Below are 21,346 nucleotides of genomic sequence, written 5' to 3'. Positions count from 1 at the left end.
GAGAGGCGCTTTCCCGACCATGAGAGCTTTGCGATGACATTAGTAACCGAATTCTAGGAACCTCGCATGAAGTAATTAAATAGGGCCAAAGAGTTGTGCCGATCGTGAGAGGATTAAAAAGGATGAATAAGTATCTCCTCTATTGCGAGTCTCAAAGAGGTAAAATTAAACCTACTTTCAGGCTCCCAAGACTCACTCAGCTGAATAAAACCGACAGATGTTATATGGAACAGAATACAGTAAAAGGTACCGGTAATAAAGCTGTGCCGATCATGACAGGGTTAAGGACCAAACAAATCTCCTAATCTGTGGGTAACCAAGTGTGGTAAAATGAGAGGCACTTTAGCACCAAAACAAACCGGGCACTTCTTTTGTTTACGTTCGCATCCCCTTCCGCTTTTGCCAGGGTCGTAATGGAAACCTAATAATACTACGCTACTTCAAAGAGTTTGCTTTAGCTAATCACAAAGAAGTGCTAGGGACTGGACGTAGAACCATGGCATCGTCCTTCTGTCAGTGAGCTACGTGAAATAAGCCACGAAAAGAGGAAATTCCGGGGAAAGTTAAGGTGAAAAAACTGTATTTATTTGTGTATTCTATAATGATATCGTCCTTAGTGTTACCTTCGCCTGTATTCTATGTGACACAGGAGGCTTCGTTATACCTCTTCCTTAGTGATTTATCTAGTTCTGTCCTATCTTACTCCTTCACCCCGTGACGTAGTTTATTCTAGATATAAACATTCGATTTTATTCAATTCAGGAGATAAGCCTCGACGAGGAGTGACTGTTAATAAAAGCTACTTCATCTAATCCCTGTTGTTCTAAAGTTACTACGCGAAATAAAATGGTGTAAAGTTACCGGGAGAAAACTGAATACTACACCGGGGTAAAGGGCTCACAACAATTACCGATGCAAAAACAACAACAGCTTGGGTCCACAACAACAACAACAACAACAACAACAAGAAACGTGGATAAATTTACGTCTGCAGCCTACTGGGTTTACGTTTCAGATAAGCCTAGGTCCAAAACAACTGAATAAGAACAAGAAACGTAGATAAATTTAAGCCTGTAGTCCACCGAGTTCACGTTTCATATAGGCTTGGGTCTACAACAAGAACAAGAAATGTGGATACTCAATTGAATCCGAGTTATCATAATAGCCATGTTTAATCCCTGAATGACAAGAGGCCACTCATCTGCATAGCCTAAACCCGTCTGAGGGGGCAGGAAAAAATATGTTCAGCTTTATCTCGCGGTCAGAGGGTAACATAAGTCCCATTAATGCGGTACACTATTGGCATTTCATTCACCTGTGGATATATTAATTGTCATACAGGTGTAGCCTATACTCTGTTCACTTTAGCTAGGCGTAAAATTGTCATCTCTCCTTCTTGAATGCTGATTTATAAGATTAACTACCGTACCATATAACATGAGCTTCGGGAAATAAAAAAAAGGAAAATCTGGGACAAGTTAAGGTGAAGATTATTGTATGGTACCTTACTTATGAATGACTACCGGTATAACACGAAGCCTGTCACGGGAAAGTGCTATGGAAAAGATGCAAGATGGTAGCACTGTCTCACTGTCACTGACCTACGGGAAATAAACTGCAAAAGAACGAAAATCTGGGACAAGTTACAGTAATGAGTATCGTACGGTATCTTATCATGAAAATGCTACGGTAGGTCTCACAAGTAAACAGCACCTCCATTTATTCAACAACGCGATAACCCCAGACTACCTGCCAAAAGGTTACTAGCCACCAAGCCACAGCCTAATGAATGAGAGTCCAACCAGTCCATTAAGAGCCGGGAATCAGATGAATGTCCACGCTAACATATATGGATTAATCACATGCACTCGTAACTACAAGCTAAGTGATTCGTTTCACCCGAGGGAACTGGACTAAGCTACTCCGACAATTTGGCCATATATCGTGGTGACATGAATTACTCCGAGCCTTGAGTTAGGAGGCATGAATGAGACTCACTGGTTACTGGTCAATTCACCCACCCAACCTGACTACACCTGGCCATCTACTCTGGCTAGGCTAAGGATAAAACAACTGGATTTCAATTAGTATACAAAGAACATCGGAGGTTGAAAATGATTATGGGTTGAGGCCGGCCCATACCAATTCAAAGGTTAGCCCAGCAGCCACCAACCCAGCATGAATGAAAGGGCGAGAACCAGTTGTGTCCGCGCGCGCTAACGCATCTGGGTCAATGACATACACTCGTCACTACTCAACTCACATCCTCTACCCACTCTCTTCAATCTCTAATAGCCGTTCGCCCGTGCCGGTTAGAAAAGTAGGTTCAAGGACCGAATTCGTAAAAGGTCAGTGACAGACCAGTACACTCGTCACTACTCACCTCACACTCCCAGCCTCAATCCTCCCATCCTTCATCCCGGCCCTTTCAGTCTAATGGGTGGTCATTTTCTCTTCCACACTTTGATTTTCGTGCTGATCAGATTGGAAGATTCAGATGTATTTATATGTTAATGATATCCATTCGGTCTCTCTTACAGCCTACTCACTCGCCCACCCTATCACTAACCAACTTGCATCCCCCTACCTCCAGTCCCTTCAAGCTCACTAATCCACCCTCGCTCACTTCCTCTACTACAGTCTGATTCTCGTGCCGGTCAGACTGGTGGACTCTGGGGGCCCGTATTAATACAGGGAATTATTTTACTATATTTTCACAAATGTTCATTCTAATTTGACGGTAAAATTTTGGTAGTGGTAGGTTGAGATAAAAGCATAAACAAATGATCACCAAACATAATACGTCACCTCTTAACGACCTACAAAATAAGCAGGCGATGGACGGAAAACTGGACTAAGATGACAGAACCTAGGTCAATAGAATGGACAGAACTACAGCATCTTAAGTGACGCAGGTCGAGTCAAAATAGGAAAATTAATCAGGAAATACTGTATCGTTGCAACTGAAAGTTATTATAGTGAATGACATCAGTGTTTATCCTGCACCATTTAGCCTATCGTATTCAATTCCTACTCCCACTGTTTTACACACCCACACACCCACAGCCGTCCCCTCAACACAAAACAGCCTGTTTCTAGTGGAGCGCTGTTTAGGAACCACCCTGTATTGCACCCAAGTAACTGAAAGCTGCCTTAGTGAATTACTGACTGGCCAGAGTGAGAAAGTGAACGTGGGAACTGGAGTAGCTAATTGAGGTGAAAGTTTTGGCCAGTGAGGGGTGAAGCAATGAAAACGTGAGTGGTAGCATAGGAAACTAACTGATATTACGGTCACTGATATTTTGTGAGGAACTGAGAGAGAGAGAGAGAGAGAGAGAGAGAGAGAGAGAGAGAGAGTATGTAGCCTAACTTTGAATCGCTGTACTTGCTCACTCTTTCCCCCTGGGTACAATTCCCTCACTCACACTACATCATTTTCAATTGATCTAATAATCGCTCACTCACCTCGCTGCCTACAGGTTATTTCTTCACTCTTTATCGTTCTTTTATATTCACTCATTCACTCTCTTAACTTTGACTGAACTTATTTTATTTGAACTAGGCCTAGATATTTTTCCCTTTAGATTATTTAACGTACGTCAGTGAGATAGACAGTGCTACTGCTCTACATACTTTCCACGTCACTTCTTCGTGACTAGCACCTCATTCTAGTGTTAACATTTTGACAGCTTGGCATTCAAGAGGAAGAGATTGCAATTTAAGACCAAGATAGATTAAAAAAAAAAGTTACGTTTTGCTGCTTTTAAACATCAGCTAAAATACCGTACTTTCAACTCTTTAAATATCCAATCATTCCCAATTATCTACAATTTCGCGACCAAATATCCTTTCACTATTGTGGCTACTCAAACCCCATACCAATTCTGATTTTTTTTTTCTTCAAAGTGGCCCAATAATTCATCATCATCATTACGACGACGCCATTTAGCTTCTGATTCTTAGTATCATTAGACAGGCTCACTTTAATCAGCTCAGGAAGGACTTCTCGTAACAATAGTAGTAGTAGTAGTAGTAGTGGTGGAGGAGTAGTAGTAGTAGTAGTAGTAGTAGTAGTAATAATAATAATAATAATAATAATAATAATAATAATAATAATACCGGTAATAATAATAATAATAATAATAATAATAATAATACCGGTATTAAAAATAATAATCTCTACTACCTATTACGACGCTACCTACCTGCGAACAATACTACTCAGCATAAGAAAGGCACCAGGAATAATAGATTTACATAGTAATATAACATATCGGTATCATATTCAATTATTTTTAGGCTCAATTAGCACTCTAGACGTAATATCATATTCAATTATTTTTAAGCTCAATTAGCACTCTAGACGTAATTCTAAATAATGACAAGTACGGTAATATATAGCGTTATTATACAGAAAAAGTTAAACGAAGATAAAAGTATACAATGTTAAAGAGCATCAGGGAAAAACAGACTAAACCGAAGAGAGAACAATGGAAGGGAAAACAATAGAGGCTAATTAACGAGGCTTTAAATCCTTGCTCTAATTCACGGCGTACAAAGTGAATGAATGAGCTAATGAATGAATGAATAGAGAGAGGAGTAAATAAGATAACAATGAGTGAGCCAATGAATGAATGAACAGAGAGGAGCACACAAGATATCAATGAATGAACTTTGAAATGAATGTATACGTAGGAGTGGAGAACGGGGTAGTGCGCCAGTAGTGAAGGGGTTAATATAAGGCTACATACTAATACCTTCATCTCCAAAGGCCTCTCCTAAACTGAATAAAATCGTGTACAAGCAGCAAGAAAAAAATAAATATTCACCCTCGTAGTGATGGGGTGGTTAGCTAAATGAGCAATACAAAGGAAGTAGACAATTACACATGTTACGCAAATTCTACCTAGCTTCCGGGGCCTATTGCACTAACCGGTACCTACTGTATTACGCCCCTAACCTTTTACAGTATGATCTGCCTACCTGGTAATTTCTTAAGCACATTCTTGTTAATTTCCATATTATTTCATTCGACTTAAACGAGGCATCTGAGAGTTATCTAGGAGGTATCTAGTACTGAACGGATTAATGAAGGAGGTATTTAGTACTGAAGGGATTAATGAAGGAGGTATCTAGTTCTGAACGGATTAATGAAGGAGGTATCTAGTACTGCACAGATTAAAGGGGGTACGGCATCTAGTACTGAAGGGATTAATGAGGGCTATTTTAAACCCCTCCAGTTCACTCTTCCATGAGCAGAAAAATCAGTGCTCAATACCCCAAAACTCATCATAGTAAAGAGGACAATACAATCTTATTCTCCCTGCTTAAAATTCTCATATGCTTGGAGAGAATCTTGCGGGCTTCTTGCTTTTGTTTCCTTGCATTAAAAAACATATACTGTATACCGGTATATACACTACATATCGTCGAAGAGAAAGGCTTAAAGGGAAACTGAAACGGAGCTACCGGTCGCTACTCAAGTTTGATTTACATCACCAAAAAATGGGCATAAGTACCTGTAATTATATGAATGTATTAAGTAGGATACTGTAAAATTTGCTTCCCATCAATATTAGTTAATTTGTGCAAGCTTATAGTGATGTATACCGGTATTTAATTCCAACCGACACAGGACAAGGACATGCGTTGTTTAGAAGCTCAGCAAATCCCTATTTTTTTTTTTTTATTATTACCCTAGGACTCCACCAACCCTCCTACCTAACTACAGGTCACTCACTTTATATTAGAGGAGATATTCGTCCTTCTCCAATCTAACTCCCGTACCGGTAGCTCACTGGCAGACTAATACAATACCGTACTATGGTTGCACATCATTTCCATAGCACTTACTCGTGACTTGCACCATATTCTAAAGTAAATCTTGTTACAGCTCATTCAAGATGGAGACTCAGTGGCATAATAAAACAATACTACAGTTGAAGCACTTATTCGTGACTAGCACCATACTAGTGTAAATTTTATTCCAGCTCATTGAAGGTAGAGACTTAATGGTAGAATAAACCAATGCTACGGCTGTACACGATTTCCATGACACTTATTCGTGACTAGCATCATATTCTGATGTAAATCTCACTACAGTGCAGCATCCAGGATGGAGACAAGGTACCTAGGTAAGGCGAAGAGTACATGATCTATTTATTTTCAACCTTCAAAAGACAATGCTAAGTTAGAGGTTATGTTCTGAGATTAATTTATCGATATTTGTCCATACTCTGAAATTCCGCCCCCCCCCCCACTAAATAACTACTAAAAAAATAATACGGTAGGTGAAAATCAGCGAATAAATATGCAAACATATTAGTCTACGTAGGAGAAATGGCCCATGCTCCAACCGGATCCTGGAGGCAAAATATCAAATTATCGTCAGCTCCTGTCAGTTACGGGCCTTACGACACACACACACACACACACACACACACTGAGACAACGTGAACATAGAGTATCACATAACAGCTATCATCACCACCATCAACATTATCACCGTAATCTTACCAAAACAATATTATGTCACTTTGCTGCACCTAAATTCAAAATGACAGTAACGAAGGCTTCAGTATTTGGGTGACATCAAAAAATGAAACAGCTAATAAAAGGATACATCAAAACAGCCTGAAGTGACATCAATGACATCAATGATCAAATTTAGCGTGAATGAACGGATTCAAAATAACTAAATAAAACGCGGGGAAATGTAACACCAACGCCTAACTTCAATAACTAAATAAATGAGGCCATCAAAATAATACTCAGGGTGCCGTCAATGATTCAAAATACGGTGATTGAAGAAACGCCAAAAATTCAAAATGCTTATAACGGAATAAAGGAAGTGATAATACCTTTAGAACAACACCAGTAAAAACCGGTGACATCAACGCAGAACTGAAAAATAACTACCGTACATCAACAGTTGACTTCAATGACATTAATTTAAATAAAGGTAATAAAGACCATGCCAGAATACCTCAGTGACATCAACGTCCACCTGAAATTAGACAGTACATCAACGCGATCAAGATACATCAGTGACATCAACACGACCATGTCATGAAGTCAAGAACAGGAACAGGAATTCAAGTAACTAAACGGACATACCACTATCAATTGGTGACATCAACACCCTTTTGATGTCCCAGGATACATCAACTACAATCCACTGGCAGCACTGACATCAATAACGACCAGAAGACATCAATTCACATTTAAAATAACGCATTAAGGGATCTTGGTGACATCATCGTCCGACTGAAATAAATGGATACATCAATAATCAAAACATCAATGACACGCCACATCAAGCTCTGAACAAGAGGACATCAGTTCAAAATAACGAAAATAAGGGACATCATGGTGACATCAACGCCCCACAAAGGTGAAAAACTCAAATACATCAAGACATCACTGACATCAACCAACCACATCAAGCTCAAAACTAGTGGACATCAACTCAAAATAACGAAAGCAATAACGGACAATACCTCGGTGACATCAACGCCTAACAAAGGTGAAAAACTAAGCAAACACATCAACTGGCATCAATGACATCAACGAACGTGCCCAGGTCCAGTGCTGAGGAACAAGTGCCATAACCCCAGCGTTCCCCAAACAGGTTCCGTCATTGCGAAGAGAAGCCCAATGTTACAACGATGCCCCCAAATGTTCCAAATTATAATCTCTCAACTCACCTCTGGATTTTATGGGCGACCTAGAAGCAACATAGGAGTGTTAATCCGTTGGGGAGATTTTCTTGAGACGTTAATCCACAAGGGGCGATTATTCTTATTCTTTTTTTTTTTTTTCTTTGACCAATCACACGTCTTGTAGCATCAGTAGGTACCCACACCCCTTACCCAACCTCGATTTTTTTCAATTTCTACCCCTTAATATCCCCCTTTTCACACTGGGTGGCGATTTTCTTCCATGGCTGTTTTATGTTCACACTAATTCGTGCACGCGTCGAAGGGGATCATACTCGAATTAATACGAGAGCGAAGAAAATTCCGCAAAGCACCGAGCGCACTGCCTCCCCCTTCGACGTCTTGACACATACTGAGCCTCGCCGCCCTCAAGTGTTTTGGGCTGTGTTGCCAGATGTCCCCATGATGCATTCCAAAACACGATAAATTACGATACAACAGCATTTACACATTTATCTCACATAATTATGACTCAGAGCCCAAGCCAGACAAAAGACTGATATAAAAACCCCAATATGCCGTACCGGCTTCTCAAAAAAGGACGGGAAAGTGCGTTTTTGTTGGTAAGTCAACCACATGAACCTCCAGCTTTAATGTAATTTATCACCGTATCCCCTTCAAGATAGACCCGCATGATGCTCGAAATCTTTAGAATAAAAAATAGTAATGCCGATACTAACTCCAAACACACGTAAAGGTAAATATGGCGGTAGCTTTAGGGTGGGGGGGAGGGGGATAATAAAGTTACGGCTAAAATTAATCTCGCCATCCTTGAACTTGAACTGCCCCCTATATTTCAAGGTATTTTTATTCTCTAAAGCGGATTAGGTTTGGACCCAAAGATTTTTGCGTGTGGGTGAGGGATGGCGTCGCGTAGGAGAGAAAATACAGGTGGGAGGGGACGGAAAGATGGGCGTAGGTGGCAGAACGCAGGGTCAGTGGATTTCTTCCCTGCGATTTATTCTCGGCATAACTCCTCAATATCCTCTTTCCCTTAGCGATGAATCCTGCACAGTACACTCAGCATTTATGTGTTACTGATGCAACGTCTGTCAATATTTAAACCATATATAAAAAAAAAAAAAAAAAAAGCGCAAGAGAATGTTAAGGTGAAATAAAAAATAAAAAAATCGCTAAATAACAGGCCTCAAGTACATCCATTTAAAATGATAAGTGTATGTGGGTGGAAGTGTAAAAAAAAATGAATGAATAAACTGGTGTAGGTGGGTGAGTGTAAATGAGTGTTGGTGGGTGTTTAAATAAAAAAATAAAAAAAGTGGGTCTGAAGGGAAAGAAGGCAAGAGGCGAAGAATGGAGGACAGAAAGGAGGAAGGAGAGACGTGGGAGGGAAGGAGGGAGGGATGGGGTGAAAAAAAAACAAAAAAAAAACAGGTGGTTTTGGAAAGAAGAGGCGAAAAATGGAGGATGGAAAGGGGGAAGGAGACATGGGAGGGATGGAGGAAGGGAAAGTATGTGAGAAAAGAAGACAAGGAGTGTGTCGAAAGGATGAAGGGAGAGGGAAGGAAAATGAAGGAGTGGGTGGGGGAGGGGGAGGGTGACTCTGTGGGCGGGAGGAAGAGGGGGAGAGATGTGGGACTACAGGGAGGGGAAGACAAAAAACAGAGGGGTGGGAGGAAAGAAAGAGGGGAGGGAGGGATGGGAAAGCGGGTGGAAGGGAGTGTCCAGGAGGGAAGAGGGGAGTGTAGGATCGAAGGAGGGAAAGGGAAGAAGGGGTAAGGAGGGAAGGACGGAGAGGGGGAGATAACGTAAGAGAGAGAGAGAGAGAGAGAGAGAGAGAGGGAGAACGTACAGGAGGGACTGGGGAGATATAGGTAGGGAAAGAAGCCCCCCGCGTAACCATGACAACCAGCGTAAACAAAACAAACCAAGGCAGTCAGCTGAGTGAATCAAAACACACTCACAAACCCGAAAACACACATCAAAAAAACGTTCAAACAAACACCACCAACTCCACACGGCGATTTTTTTTTACATAAACAAATACATAAATAAACACAGCATCTTTTTAACCTAGTACAGACTTGGGAGGCGAGACGAGAGGAAGATAAAGACGAAAATTTGAAATATTAACAATGCCTTCCATCGCAGAGCAGAAGGCCAAAGTTAACAGTCAGATTCAGGACCTAAGGAAGAAGATTCAACTCTCTGGTAAGTTAATAAAGAGACGAAAGTTACCAGGGAGAAGTGGCGTCGTGAACTGCCCAGGAAATTAGTTACCCGAGATATGAAATACAAGTTAAAAATGTTCCCAAGAAGCTAGCTATCTAAGAAACTGGTTACCTGAAAAAATTACCTAGAGAGTTACTTGATAAATGAATTAGTGAAAAAATAAATGATCTGAAAATTACCTTATCGGCAAAATGTAATCATTGAACGAGAGAGAGAGAGAGAGAGAGAGAGAGAGAGAGAGAGAGAGAGAATCAAAACACCATTATTCTAAAGGGGAAAAAGGGAGTTCTTTCTAACCTTCAATATATAAGGACTTGATTGATCCATACATCGCCAGTATAAGGAATGGGGTAATTCTGGGCAATCACTCTCCCTCCGAGGAAGATCTGGTGATACAGATATAGGTACATATAAAGATACAGATATAGATGAATATAAATACATATATAAATATAAATATAGATACATTTGCAGATATAAAGATACAGCTATACGGTAGATACTGATATAATTAAAATACACAGATACTGACGCAGCTATAGATAGATAAAGATATATATCAATACACTGGTGTCTATTTTTTATATAATTACATAGCTACTTACTTTTGTCAGAGGGTGAGAGTAAAGCGTTCTACGAGGAGAGTGAGGCAGAGAAGCGTGCCAACAAGGACGCCATCACCTCACTCAGGGCGGACATCAAGCTACTCCACGTCAGGATAGAGGAGGCAAACCAGGTGACATCATACGAGATACACTAATAAATAAATAAATAAACAAATAAAAACTAGAGGTGTAAAATAATGTGCAGTGTGGGTGACGGGTTGGTCTTATATGACACAAGTGTATTTGTTTACGTCTCACGTATACTGTGTTGGAACAAGCCCTTTACATAGGCCTGACCCAAGCAGGCGTGACATGTAAGTATATACACTGCTTCATAATACCTCGTACACACCACATCCTGTTGTTGGTCTACCCCGGTGTTTCTATCGAGCAGACCCACTAACCAAAGCGAGCAGTCGCCTTCTTGTGGCAGACAGCGCCTCGCCAGGGTCGGAACAGTCCCTCCACATGGAGAGGTGCAGGGAAAAGGGAGAAGGCATAGCCCGTAAGAGGAGATATGTATGAGTAGTAGTCACAGCTCGGACTATGACTACTTTGTAAAAGTGGCTGAGTTTCCCGCCTGGCAATGTTATACAAGGCCAGCTACCCGGCCCTATCCCACGTAGCTCCCAGAACAGTACCTCCCGGGACGACAGTAACCATACACCTACTACATCTTTGGTGGGCTAACGGGTGCTACACCCTGCCCAAGGGTGACCCGGGACTATGCAGGGCAGGGGCGTCCATCTTCCCTGAGCCGGATACATGCTTCGGCCGCATACCCAACCATCCAAATAATACTTAAAAGTGTTGACGGGTATTGATAGTGTAACACTGTCCGCCAGGTGCAGCTATGAGCAGTTCCCCGACACATATCCGTCGACTGTGACAATGGACGGTGTTACATGAGATATTTTTATGTTCCAGCAGTAAGAAGCGCGCGCGCGCGCGCGCGCACACACACGCGCACACGCGCACACACACACACACACACACACACACACACACACACACACACACACACACACACACACACACAAGTATGAGAAGGAAGGCTACTCTCCGTCGATTGGGGATGAATGAGACAAAGGCAAAAAACAACGGTGGTACAGGACTGTAGAGGAACTTTAGAATATGGTTTTACCACATATTCTACATCTATCCTCTCCCATTACTTAAAAAGACAAATATATTCATAACTGAAATATATCGGTGTTGGAGAGAGCTTCATTGGGGTTTGAGTCAAAAATAGCAGTGACATTGAAAGGTACATTAATGGTGAATATATATATACTGGTCCACAATTTTCGTTTAGAGTCTCCTGTCCTTCCTGTCACTGTGCAGGGTAGCGAGCGCAGTGTGGAGCGCGTACTACAGCAAAAGCAGCGTCGAGCCGTAAGTGCGCCTGGGAGGGTAAAACGGGCAGACTCAACTATCAGAGCTACAGAATACAAGCTGCATGATTTGGTGAAAAGACTTAACTTCCTCAGGCATACTTCTAAAACGGTAAGGAGGCGATGGTGGTTGTAGTAGTAGTAGCATTAGTAATAACAGCAACAGCAGTGACAGTAGTGTTTTAGCCTCCTCAAGCACACATCTATGGCGACGGGAAAATGAATATTACTCTTATTATCATTACCATCACAGTTTCAAAAAGGTTGTCACTCATCTCCACACAACAAGGTTAGGACCATAAAATAAGGTTGATTGATATACTACCACAATGAGACATACAGAGAGACATACTAGTAGAGTGATATAGCGAGACATACTTCCATCGAGATAGTGAGACATACTACCATAGAGATAAGACATACTACCACTGAGATATAAAGACACAGAAAGAGATACAGATATACACAAAGACAGGGAGAGATACACAGTCATAATGAGCGAGAACCTATACCTCTCCACCACACCCTCTCCTTCCTGTCCCATCCAAACCTTTCCTCCTGTCAATTCCAGTTTTCATTTCCTCTCCCAATTAGTCTTCATTTCCGATAGCCATCTTCCCTCCCTTTCCGTCTCCTCTCCTCTTACCCCCATCTCCTCTCCCGTCTTTGCATCTTCCCTTCCGTGTCTCCAGCTCCTTTCCAGCTTTCTCTCCCGGCACTCCATCTCCCCTCCCATTTCTGTGTACTGTAGGGGAAAAGGAAAAGTATATGGATAATGGAGATCTCGTAACACCTGTTCCTTTGTGATTTATTCTGCACACTACCCCTCAATATCCTCTTGTATAGTACTGATAAAAAATGTGGAGATTAAAGATAACGCACAAGGGAATAGTAAAATGTAAAATAGACTAAATCGCTAAAAGGTGCTACGAGGCTCTAAGAGTAGGCTACCGCTATAATTCTTACAATACTCTCTCTCTCTCTCTCTCTCAATACCTATCTGTCTACCTATCTATTTATCTGTCACATTCCATCTCTATCTTCCCAGAAAGATGAACGGCTGGAAGCCCTCAAGGTGCAGCTGGGAGAGGCAACATCAGAGAGGGCACAGCTGGAACAGACAAGCATTCACGTCTTGCAACAGGTAAGACATGATGCACCTATCTTACGTAGGGACCACAATCTATCTAATCCATATATCTATTTAGGCCTATCTCATGTAGGGACTGCAATCTAATTTTTTCTTAATGTCTATCTATCCACCTCATCAATCTCTCTTAGCTAGGGACTACTGTACAAACTAATCAAATTTAATCTACCTAACCATATATCTATTTATTTTTTCTTTATCTATCTACATTACCTGTCTACCTATCTATCTGTTATCTTAGCCAGAGAGCACAATCTAATGCATTTTTAATCTTTCTATCTATACATGTGTTTATCTTACGTAGTGACCACAATCTACTTCATTTTTTATTAAACTAAACTGTGTGTGTGTGTGTGTGTGTGTGTGTGTGTGTGTGTGTGTGTGTGTGTGTGTGTGTGTATTACTTATATGACTACGTTTTTACCTAGATTAAAATACGATATACGTAAGAAGTATTTTCGTTTCTCACCTACTTTTTTCACTTCTACCGTCGAACTATCCTCTTCTCTTGCCAGTCTCTGTATAAGAGTACCTCTTGATCTCTTCCTCTCTCTCCTCTGATCCTCTCCCTCCTCCCTTCCTTAATCCCTTCTGTCCTGCTGAATTTGAAGTTCCCTCTCACTACCTCGTTTCATCTCTCACCTCCCTCGCATCTCTAACACACGTCCCCCACCTCACATTTCTTCCTCACCCCCTTTACCTTCCTTACCTCTCTTTTCTCACATACCTCCCTCACGTCTTCCATACTTCTACCGATAATAATAATAATACTGTATTAATCCACGAGACATGAACCGACACCTCAACAATATTTATCTTCCTGTCATCATTTTCTGAGATGTCCATAACAGTTTTTCCTGCTGTAGCCTATGGTGGTCCTTTTTCCTATCTGACCTGGGTAGGACTGTGCAGGGGAAAACTTCATCTTCCTATCCTTACATCCTACTCATAAAACGGACCCAGTACTCTATCCATAAAGGAAGAGCCACCAGATCTCATTAACCTCCTCTGTACTTCCTTTGTACCCAGTGAATCCAATAGGGCTACGTATTCCTTTGTACTTCTAGGATACGACTGCTCATTGTTTTGTACACTTTGAACTCCCTGGACCTAATAGGACTGATCATTCCTGTGTACTCCCTTGAATTCCTTTGGACTCCCAGAATCCGATAGGGCTGCTTATTCCTTTGTACTCCGATGAATTCTTTTGTACTCCAAGGATTTGATATGGATATTAATTCCTTTTTTACTCATACGATCTAATAGGGCTGCTCATTCCTTTGTACTCTTTGGATTCTTTTGTATTCCCAGGATCTAATAGGGCTTGAGAACGAGCTGGAGCGTGTGGGTGTGAGCGTGAGTGAGGCAGACGGTGTACGCAGGCGATACCGCAACATGATCACTTCACTGAGGGGCGAGGCAGCATCGTACAGGACAACACTGGATAACCTACAAAACAGGCTGGCCGAGGAGAAGGACGCTCTCAAGAATCTCAGGGTAGGGGAAGACGGGAGGATTTTGTCTACCTTTCCTCCCTGTCTGCATGCTTTAACTGATCTGCCCTTCATCCGTCTTCTCAACGTTCCCTTAAATTTCCTGATTGTCATATGTCGGCCTTTAAGTGTAGCCTTAGGTGTTGTAATTGTCCTGAATCCCCCCCCCCAGTTCCTCGACTGCCATGAATATCCACTCATGAATATCTTAAATATCCTCCCCTCAGGACAGTCGCAGGAAGGCAGAACGGACGCGTGACTCACTGAGGACGCGGCTGCACCAGGAAGAGGAAAGTGCATACGACACCAAGAGGGAGAGGGAGAAGAGGCTGACGGAATTTAGGTGAGGGGGAAAGAGCATTAGTGGGAAAGCAAGTATGGAGCCCTAGGCAAGAATAAATGACCGTGCCTGCGGCGATTCATTAAATTTCTCTCACGCTACACACACCGACCAGTCCAGGTCACCACGCACATTCGCAACTGTTGTCGATTTTTGGTACTATTATCAACAAGCTGTACAGTATATTACATTTCATTACGTTTGGTTAGACTGCTACCTGTTATTATCGGTACTACCATGACTACTACAGCTTTTAACAATAACGGCTTTTCGTTCACAAATACTGTATATAGGTAGCATAGAGAAATGGAATTCCCCCGAGCTAGACCCTGTATTGGATCATATAGCCCTGCTAGGTTACAGGAGCGCGCTACCACTCCCGGCACGGCAGTCCCGGGCGAGGCTCGAACTCGCAATCCCCCGATTACGAGCTTGATGCTCTACCACCGAGCCACCGTGCCCCCTTGGTAGCACAGAGGTTAGAGTGAATCGCTTAAGTTAAACTAGATTTGGTTATACCATGTCATGGCTTACTAACAAAACCCACTAGCTCCTTCAGAACCATGCATCCTTTTGCTTCTATTCTTGTTGCCCTAGAATCATCTTATCATGAATCTAGCAAACTGCAGCCTGAAGCTGCCCTTCTGCAGTTCACCCTTCTCATTCCGAGGGACAGGGAACTAAGTGTGTAAAATAACATAGCAGAGCTGTCTGGATATATCGATGCCACTGCATGAATGCTCCCCTCTTTAGCGCTGACCCCTTATGGGTGCTGATGTCCTCAGGCGTAGGGCAGAGGAGCGACGTCTGCAGGACCTGGGAGCCGCAGCGGACCGCAGACTGTCCATCCTGCGCACACCCACACGCAGAGACTCACCCTCTGCACAGCTCACACTCTCTCATGATGCACATGAGCAAGTGGAGGCTGAACTAGAAAAGTATCAACAGCTCTTTACAAAACTAAAGGTAAGGGTCTCATTAGTGATGCCAAAGGCATAAGTATTGTGAATGAGTCAGTTCCTACGTGTGTAGTTTCAATGTTAAAGTGTTTCATCAATACCAGATTTGATTTTCATAAAAACTGGCACAGCATGTGTGGGTCTGGGAAGGAGCGATTGCTTTTGATGCAGATCGATCCGTGGTCAAGACTTCAGGTAAAGGTTAAAGCTTGGGTACAGCTAACTATGCTGAACACCCTAATACTGTAATTGGTTATGGTACTTGTACGAGTAATCAGTCATTGTAAACACTGTTATCCTCAGACAAGCTTCCCGTAAATCATATTTATGACCTCAGGACGTGCTTGGAGTAACCAGCGTGGAGGAAGTTGTGGAGCGCCTTACAAGCCAGGGAGGGACACGGGAACACCTGAGGCAGCTTAGATCAGTGACCCTGGAGGAGGTGACCAGGCTAAAGCAAGAGAAGGAACACCTACACCAAGAGCTGCACAGGGTCAAGTATGCCACTACTGAGGATGCTGCCAGGTGAAGTTCATGCACTAATTAAGGATTTTTCACTTTGACTTTGGAGGATCTCTGGTACTCATCTTCACCAGCTAGATTAGTACACGATAACATGCGAGTACAGAAGAAAAATAACAGGTAGCCACATGCTGTCATAAACTGATAAGTCCACAGAAATACTGCTCTTACTGATACTCTGGTCAGAGGCCTTCTTTCTTGTTGATAGAAGTACTTAGCCAAAAAATAAATGAATAAGTAACTGCATTAATGACCCTGGTGGTCAACAGGCAATATATAAGCCTTCTCCACCCTTCTGCCTGTCCCTGGCACCCTCAGGTTGGTGGGGGTGATGGAGGAGCTACGGACACGGTTGGGCGAGAAGGACCGTCAGCGTGAAGAACTGGTAGTGCGGTTGGATGGAACAATGAAGGTGCTGGCTGGAGTCCGTGCAGGGCTTGAACATGTTGCAGAGAAACTGGAGGTAATTATAGGGTTCATTTGTCACCACAGCCCACTTATTTAGGGTACAGGCGTGGACAGAAGTCACGAAGCACTTAGCCACCAGTTATGACATAGGTCTGAGTTTGTGGTACATTATTTACCCATTATCCTGGGATACAAAACTTCTGCATCATAACACAGCTGGAATTAGAATTGGATCTGTAGGGGTCTAACACCAAGCCAACAAGTGGCTATATGACACTAAGAAAGTCGAAGATAGGCTTAGATGAGGAGGATACGGAGTCTCGATAAGGACCTAATGCTGGATATGGAGAATGTTGCAAAGTCGCCTTGAAAATCAGTGAGACTTCAAGGGTGGGGGAAAACTGGAAAGTAATGTAAAGGTTGAAAAGACGATGCAAGAGTGCCGCAGGACAGTCAAGAAAGTGGTGGCCAACAGTTAGGGGACAAGGACAGTGTGGACAGAATGGAGGGTCAACTCTCATCAAATAACCATAAGTAAGGCAAATGTGGCAAAGACGGAGGCGTGCTAAAGCAGTTTCCCACCCGCGAGTGTGGTGGGTTGAGATGTGAAATGGTAAAACGGAAAATTTGACGGAGTGGAGTTTGTTTTTGGTTTCACAGTCCCAGGTACAATGTCAATGCTCAAGGGAGAGGCAAATGAGGACCGGGTAGCAATCTAAGGCAGGAATGGAGTGTAAAGATGGTATGGAGAAAATAGCAGCAGTGTGTGCAAGCAAGTTAACCATTTCATTATTAGCTCTAGAGATGCTTCAAACTTGAGTTTAGTTTTCATGAACACTCAAAGTTAGAGTGCTTTAACATGCTACATAAAACACTGTAATCTGATAAAATAGTAAGTGTATGAGGTGAAGGGGAAGACCTTGGAAGAAGTGGATAGGTATATGTATCTGGTGAGAGATGGAGGGAAAGCAACCTGACAGCAAAGAGAAAGGGAACATTGACAAGTTGTTCATATTCATCCCCTAAGGGACTGAAGCTTCTGGCTACATATACATATATGGACAGATGGAGAGATATACCTTCTCAGGCTGAAGGGGTCAGTAAATTAGTGGTGAATCTACATCCTCAGAGCTCTGAACACGAGCGTCCTCCCCGTGCTGAGTCCCCACTACACTACCTGGTGGTGCTGATGGATTTCTGTACTGCACGAGCAGCTGCCTTCATGCACGATGTTAATGCTACACAAATTGACCAGAAGGTGAGCACAGCAATTTTCAAATTATGTTGGATTAACCTTCTCACTTCATGCATTGTAGCTGGAGTCAGGTCACTTTTTCATTACAGAAGTGGCTATCTTTATGTACGCTGTCAACACAACACACACTGACCGAAAGATAAGCATGGCAGCTTTTGCATTATGCAGGGTCAGATCCAAGTCTGTTAATTTTTTTTTTTTTTTTTTTTTTAAACGTGTCTGACTCTGGACATAGGCTTCACAGCCTGCTATCAAGGCCCAGCAGTCCTCCTACATACCATATATCTCCACACGTCACCAGGGCACACTGTTATTGGGACGTCACTTTGCACAACCAGCAGCCTTCACTACACACTCACAGCCAATACTACATGCACACTAACCAGAAGGTGAATACTGTACATCAGCCTTCACATTATGCAGGGACTGCAGGGTCAGATCCAAGTTTTGTTAATTTCACCTCGTATGAATTCAAATTTGTTTTAGTAAAGCCACTAAAGGTTAAGCAATTGGTCAATCTTGCCTTAAATATCTGGACAGAGTAACTTATCCCCAGGCCTCTACACTCATGATAAAGTAACATTGTTTTGGATGATGAAATGAGTGATTACAAAAAAATCTATACACATGATCAAATAATGGTTTACAACCATTAACTGCAAAATTTCATCAACAGGGTCAGTTTCAAATGATTTTCACCAACTGCCATTTATAAACAATTATTATCATCGCACATGGTGTTATCTCAGCTGGCAGAGATGGCAGAGGAAGAGAAAGAAAATGGTGGGATGATGACGTCTCCCGAGAATATCCGAGTATCCTTCCCTGGTGCGGGAGGAACCAATAAGGCTTCGCAACAGCAGGTAAGTTGAAATTTAGGCAATTTTCACATTGTGTTTAGTCTCCACCCCCCACCCGGCACTTCTCACAATTTGAGCCCTTGAATCTGGTTGACTGATTATATTAAAAACCAAGGCAGCCTAACAACAAAGCAAACTGCCACTAAACAAGAGTAAAATGCTGAACAAAGATAATATGTATACATATCAAAATACAATACATAAAACAATTTGTCAACTAACAAAAAAATAAATCCATATAAAATCATCAAAGACACACCATAAAACTAAGCATAAAATGACTAGTTAAAACCATGCATTAAACTAATGGTGAGGAGAAATGGTAAGACCAAACTGGAGAAGTATTGACAGTGAGCATCTCCTACAAAATTGGGACACTCAAGCACCAGAATCAGAAAGGAAGGATGGGAGAAATAGGACGAGAGGAGGGAAGACAGTAAATGAAAGACAAAGGTGGAGAAAAACAAGCAACACTACATCAACTGAGTGGATGATGGTTACCACCACCCACCACCAGGTGACGTACTGTAGTTTATATCGACCATTTCCAGATCTATCTATCTATAGCCAGACCCCTTAATCCCATCATGGGTGGCCACAGACAAATCACCTCCATGTCATCCTGTCTTCTGCCATCAAGTTTCCCTTGCGTCTATCTACACCGAGTGATAAGCCATATGCAAACCAGCAAAAACATCATATAACTAAACCTACATATTCCCCACATTAGGCCGCTGACTAAGTGGGTCTGAGGAGGGCTAGTGCCTGCCATGCAAAATCAACTACAAACCAAATACTGTACATAAAGAAACACATTTCCAGATGATTTTGTTGTGATAGTGTTAGAAAGTCTCTGTTCATCCCTTCACAGCCTAATGCCTCTCCTATGCTGAATAAAATCATATGGAGGCAACAAGAATGAACTAAAATATGGCATCATTTGGAGGATGGTTATATTAGTTACGTGGAATTCTGTGAGAATTGGTTAGTGGGTGGGACTGGGTCACCTTGCTTATTAATTAAATCAGTCCTTCAATATGACTATATCTGGCCATTAGCCATGCTGAAAGGGGTTACAAAACTTGATAGGGTTAGAGAAAATGTGATGCAGTGGAAAGACTGAAGAATGAAAGGTGGACTGGGAGAAGTATGAGCAAGGTGAAGGAGTCTTAGGATGAGATCAGGGGATGGAATGGAGATACATAAGAGGGGGGGGGGAGGGGAATGAACTGGACAGAGGGCAGCTAAGTGGCAGAGGACAGAGCAACACGGAGGCAATTTGTTTATAACTACCCCTTTTGGGAATAAGGTGTCCGGTTAGAGATGACTGATGTTGAGCTACAGATACAGATGTTGATATTAAATAAATATACATTTTATTTGCCTTCTCTATCCTTGTCAGGTTGAGGAAGGTGGTGACAGTGGTGAGGAAGAGGAGAGTCTCACCAGGAAGTTCATTAAACGCCAAGCACAGATGATTGTAGAGGCTAAAGCCCGTAAGAGGAACAGGCCAGTCTCCACGTTCAAGTCTTAAGATGCAGACCTAACACGTGAGGTAATCCAAAGGGAAATTGATTTAAAAACAATGGCAATGTCAAATAAGCAAATAATCAATAAATACATAAATTATAGTAAATGGTTGGCTAATATAAAGCATTTCATTGCTATACACATTATTAAACTATATACACAAAACAACAGCAGCAAGGACAGTACTAATAATCAACAATTAGATGATGAATGAATGAATGATTAGCCATTAAGATGTTGTGGGTAACAAATTAAAAAATCTGCCGTGATTACAAAAAAGATATGTATCAAGCAGATCAATTAGAGTAAAGGAAGAAAGCAATAGTCACCAACAGGTTGGAAGCCTGCAATTTAAGTAATAAATAAAGATTAGGAGAGGACAAATGTGGAAAAGCAAACAGTATAAAAATTTCATGGCATATATATATATATATATATATATAAAATAAACAGGATAGGAAACTGGTGGAATGCAAGAGCAAGCAAATGGTATAAAAGATAGCATGAAGTACGTAACAGCTAAAATAAAAAATACTGTACTGTGCTGACTATTTAATACCTAAAACACATAGCTTCCAGAAATTAACTTAATAGTTTACAGAAACCAACTATGGAACTTTTAAAACAGAGCAACTTAACCCTTCAAAAGGAATGTCAAATATTATTCAAGTTCTAAATAACACTTGTTGGGGTGAAAAATGAATAATACTTTCTGCAAATGATTTTATGTATCATCAGAATGACTTACAACATACTGTACTTATTAATCCATGGACTGCACAATTACCTTTTTTGTTTCCCACCCCGTGGTGGGAAAAAAAAAAAAAAAAAAAAAAAAAAAAAAATCCCCCTCTCTACGTCTTTGCGCAGGGCCATACGTAAGTTTACGTAGGGGAGAAGTGAAAAAATAACAAAAAAAATT

At 41.8% G+C, this 21,346-nt stretch overlaps 2 protein-coding genes across 2 annotated transcripts in view; one reads left to right on the top strand and one right to left on the bottom strand.

Moving 5' to 3' along the window:
• The window catches only part of LOC145405616 (uncharacterized), a 102,013-nt gene extending 99,595 nt beyond the window's left edge, over nt 1-2,418 (bottom strand). The window contains exon 1 of the mRNA XM_080276943.1: nt 2,384-2,418. Within this exon, the coding sequence (XP_080133069.1) occupies nt 2,384-2,418 (35 nt within the window). The remainder of the gene's footprint in view (nt 1-2,383) is intronic.
• A 7,393-nt stretch (nt 2,419-9,811) lies between these two features.
• Nucleotides 9,812-20,454, top strand: LOC145405475 (outer dynein arm-docking complex subunit 3-like). The gene is made up of 12 exons (XM_080276825.1): nt 9,812-9,887; nt 10,523-10,644; nt 11,858-12,019; nt 12,956-13,051; nt 14,369-14,554; nt 14,778-14,893; nt 15,676-15,856; nt 16,187-16,374; nt 16,690-16,834; nt 17,909-18,037; nt 18,784-18,897; nt 20,297-20,454. Exons 1-12 carry the CDS (start codon nt 9,812-9,814, stop codon nt 20,426-20,428), a joined length of 1,647 nt encoding a protein of 548 aa, XP_080132951.1. The 3' UTR covers nt 20,429-20,454.
• Nucleotides 20,455-21,346: the final 892 nt, after the last annotated feature.

This window comes from Coenobita brevimanus, chromosome 67, assembly GCF_032717465.1.
Source record: "Coenobita brevimanus isolate Jiangsu-jjx chromosome 67, ASM3271746v2, whole genome shotgun sequence".
Lineage (NCBI taxonomy): Eukaryota > Metazoa > Arthropoda > Malacostraca > Decapoda > Coenobitidae > Coenobita > Coenobita brevimanus.
Note: the sequence above shows the minus strand (reverse complement) of the source record. Positions and strands in the feature narration are given on the sequence as shown.

Bases quoted from the DNA above. Each gene is read 5' to 3' on its own strand.
- LOC145405475 (XM_080276825.1), top strand. From the start codon at position 9,812: ATGCCTTCCATCGCAGAGCAGAAGGCCAAAGTTAACAGTCAGATTCAG. The intron at 10,645-11,857 runs GTGACATCATAC...GTCACTGTGCAG, and splicing joins GGATAGAGGAGGCAAACCAG to GGTAGCGAGCGCAGTGTGGA. The intron at 15,857-16,186 runs GTAAGGGTCTCA...TTATGACCTCAG, and splicing joins AGCTCTTTACAAAACTAAAG to GACGTGCTTGGAGTAACCAG.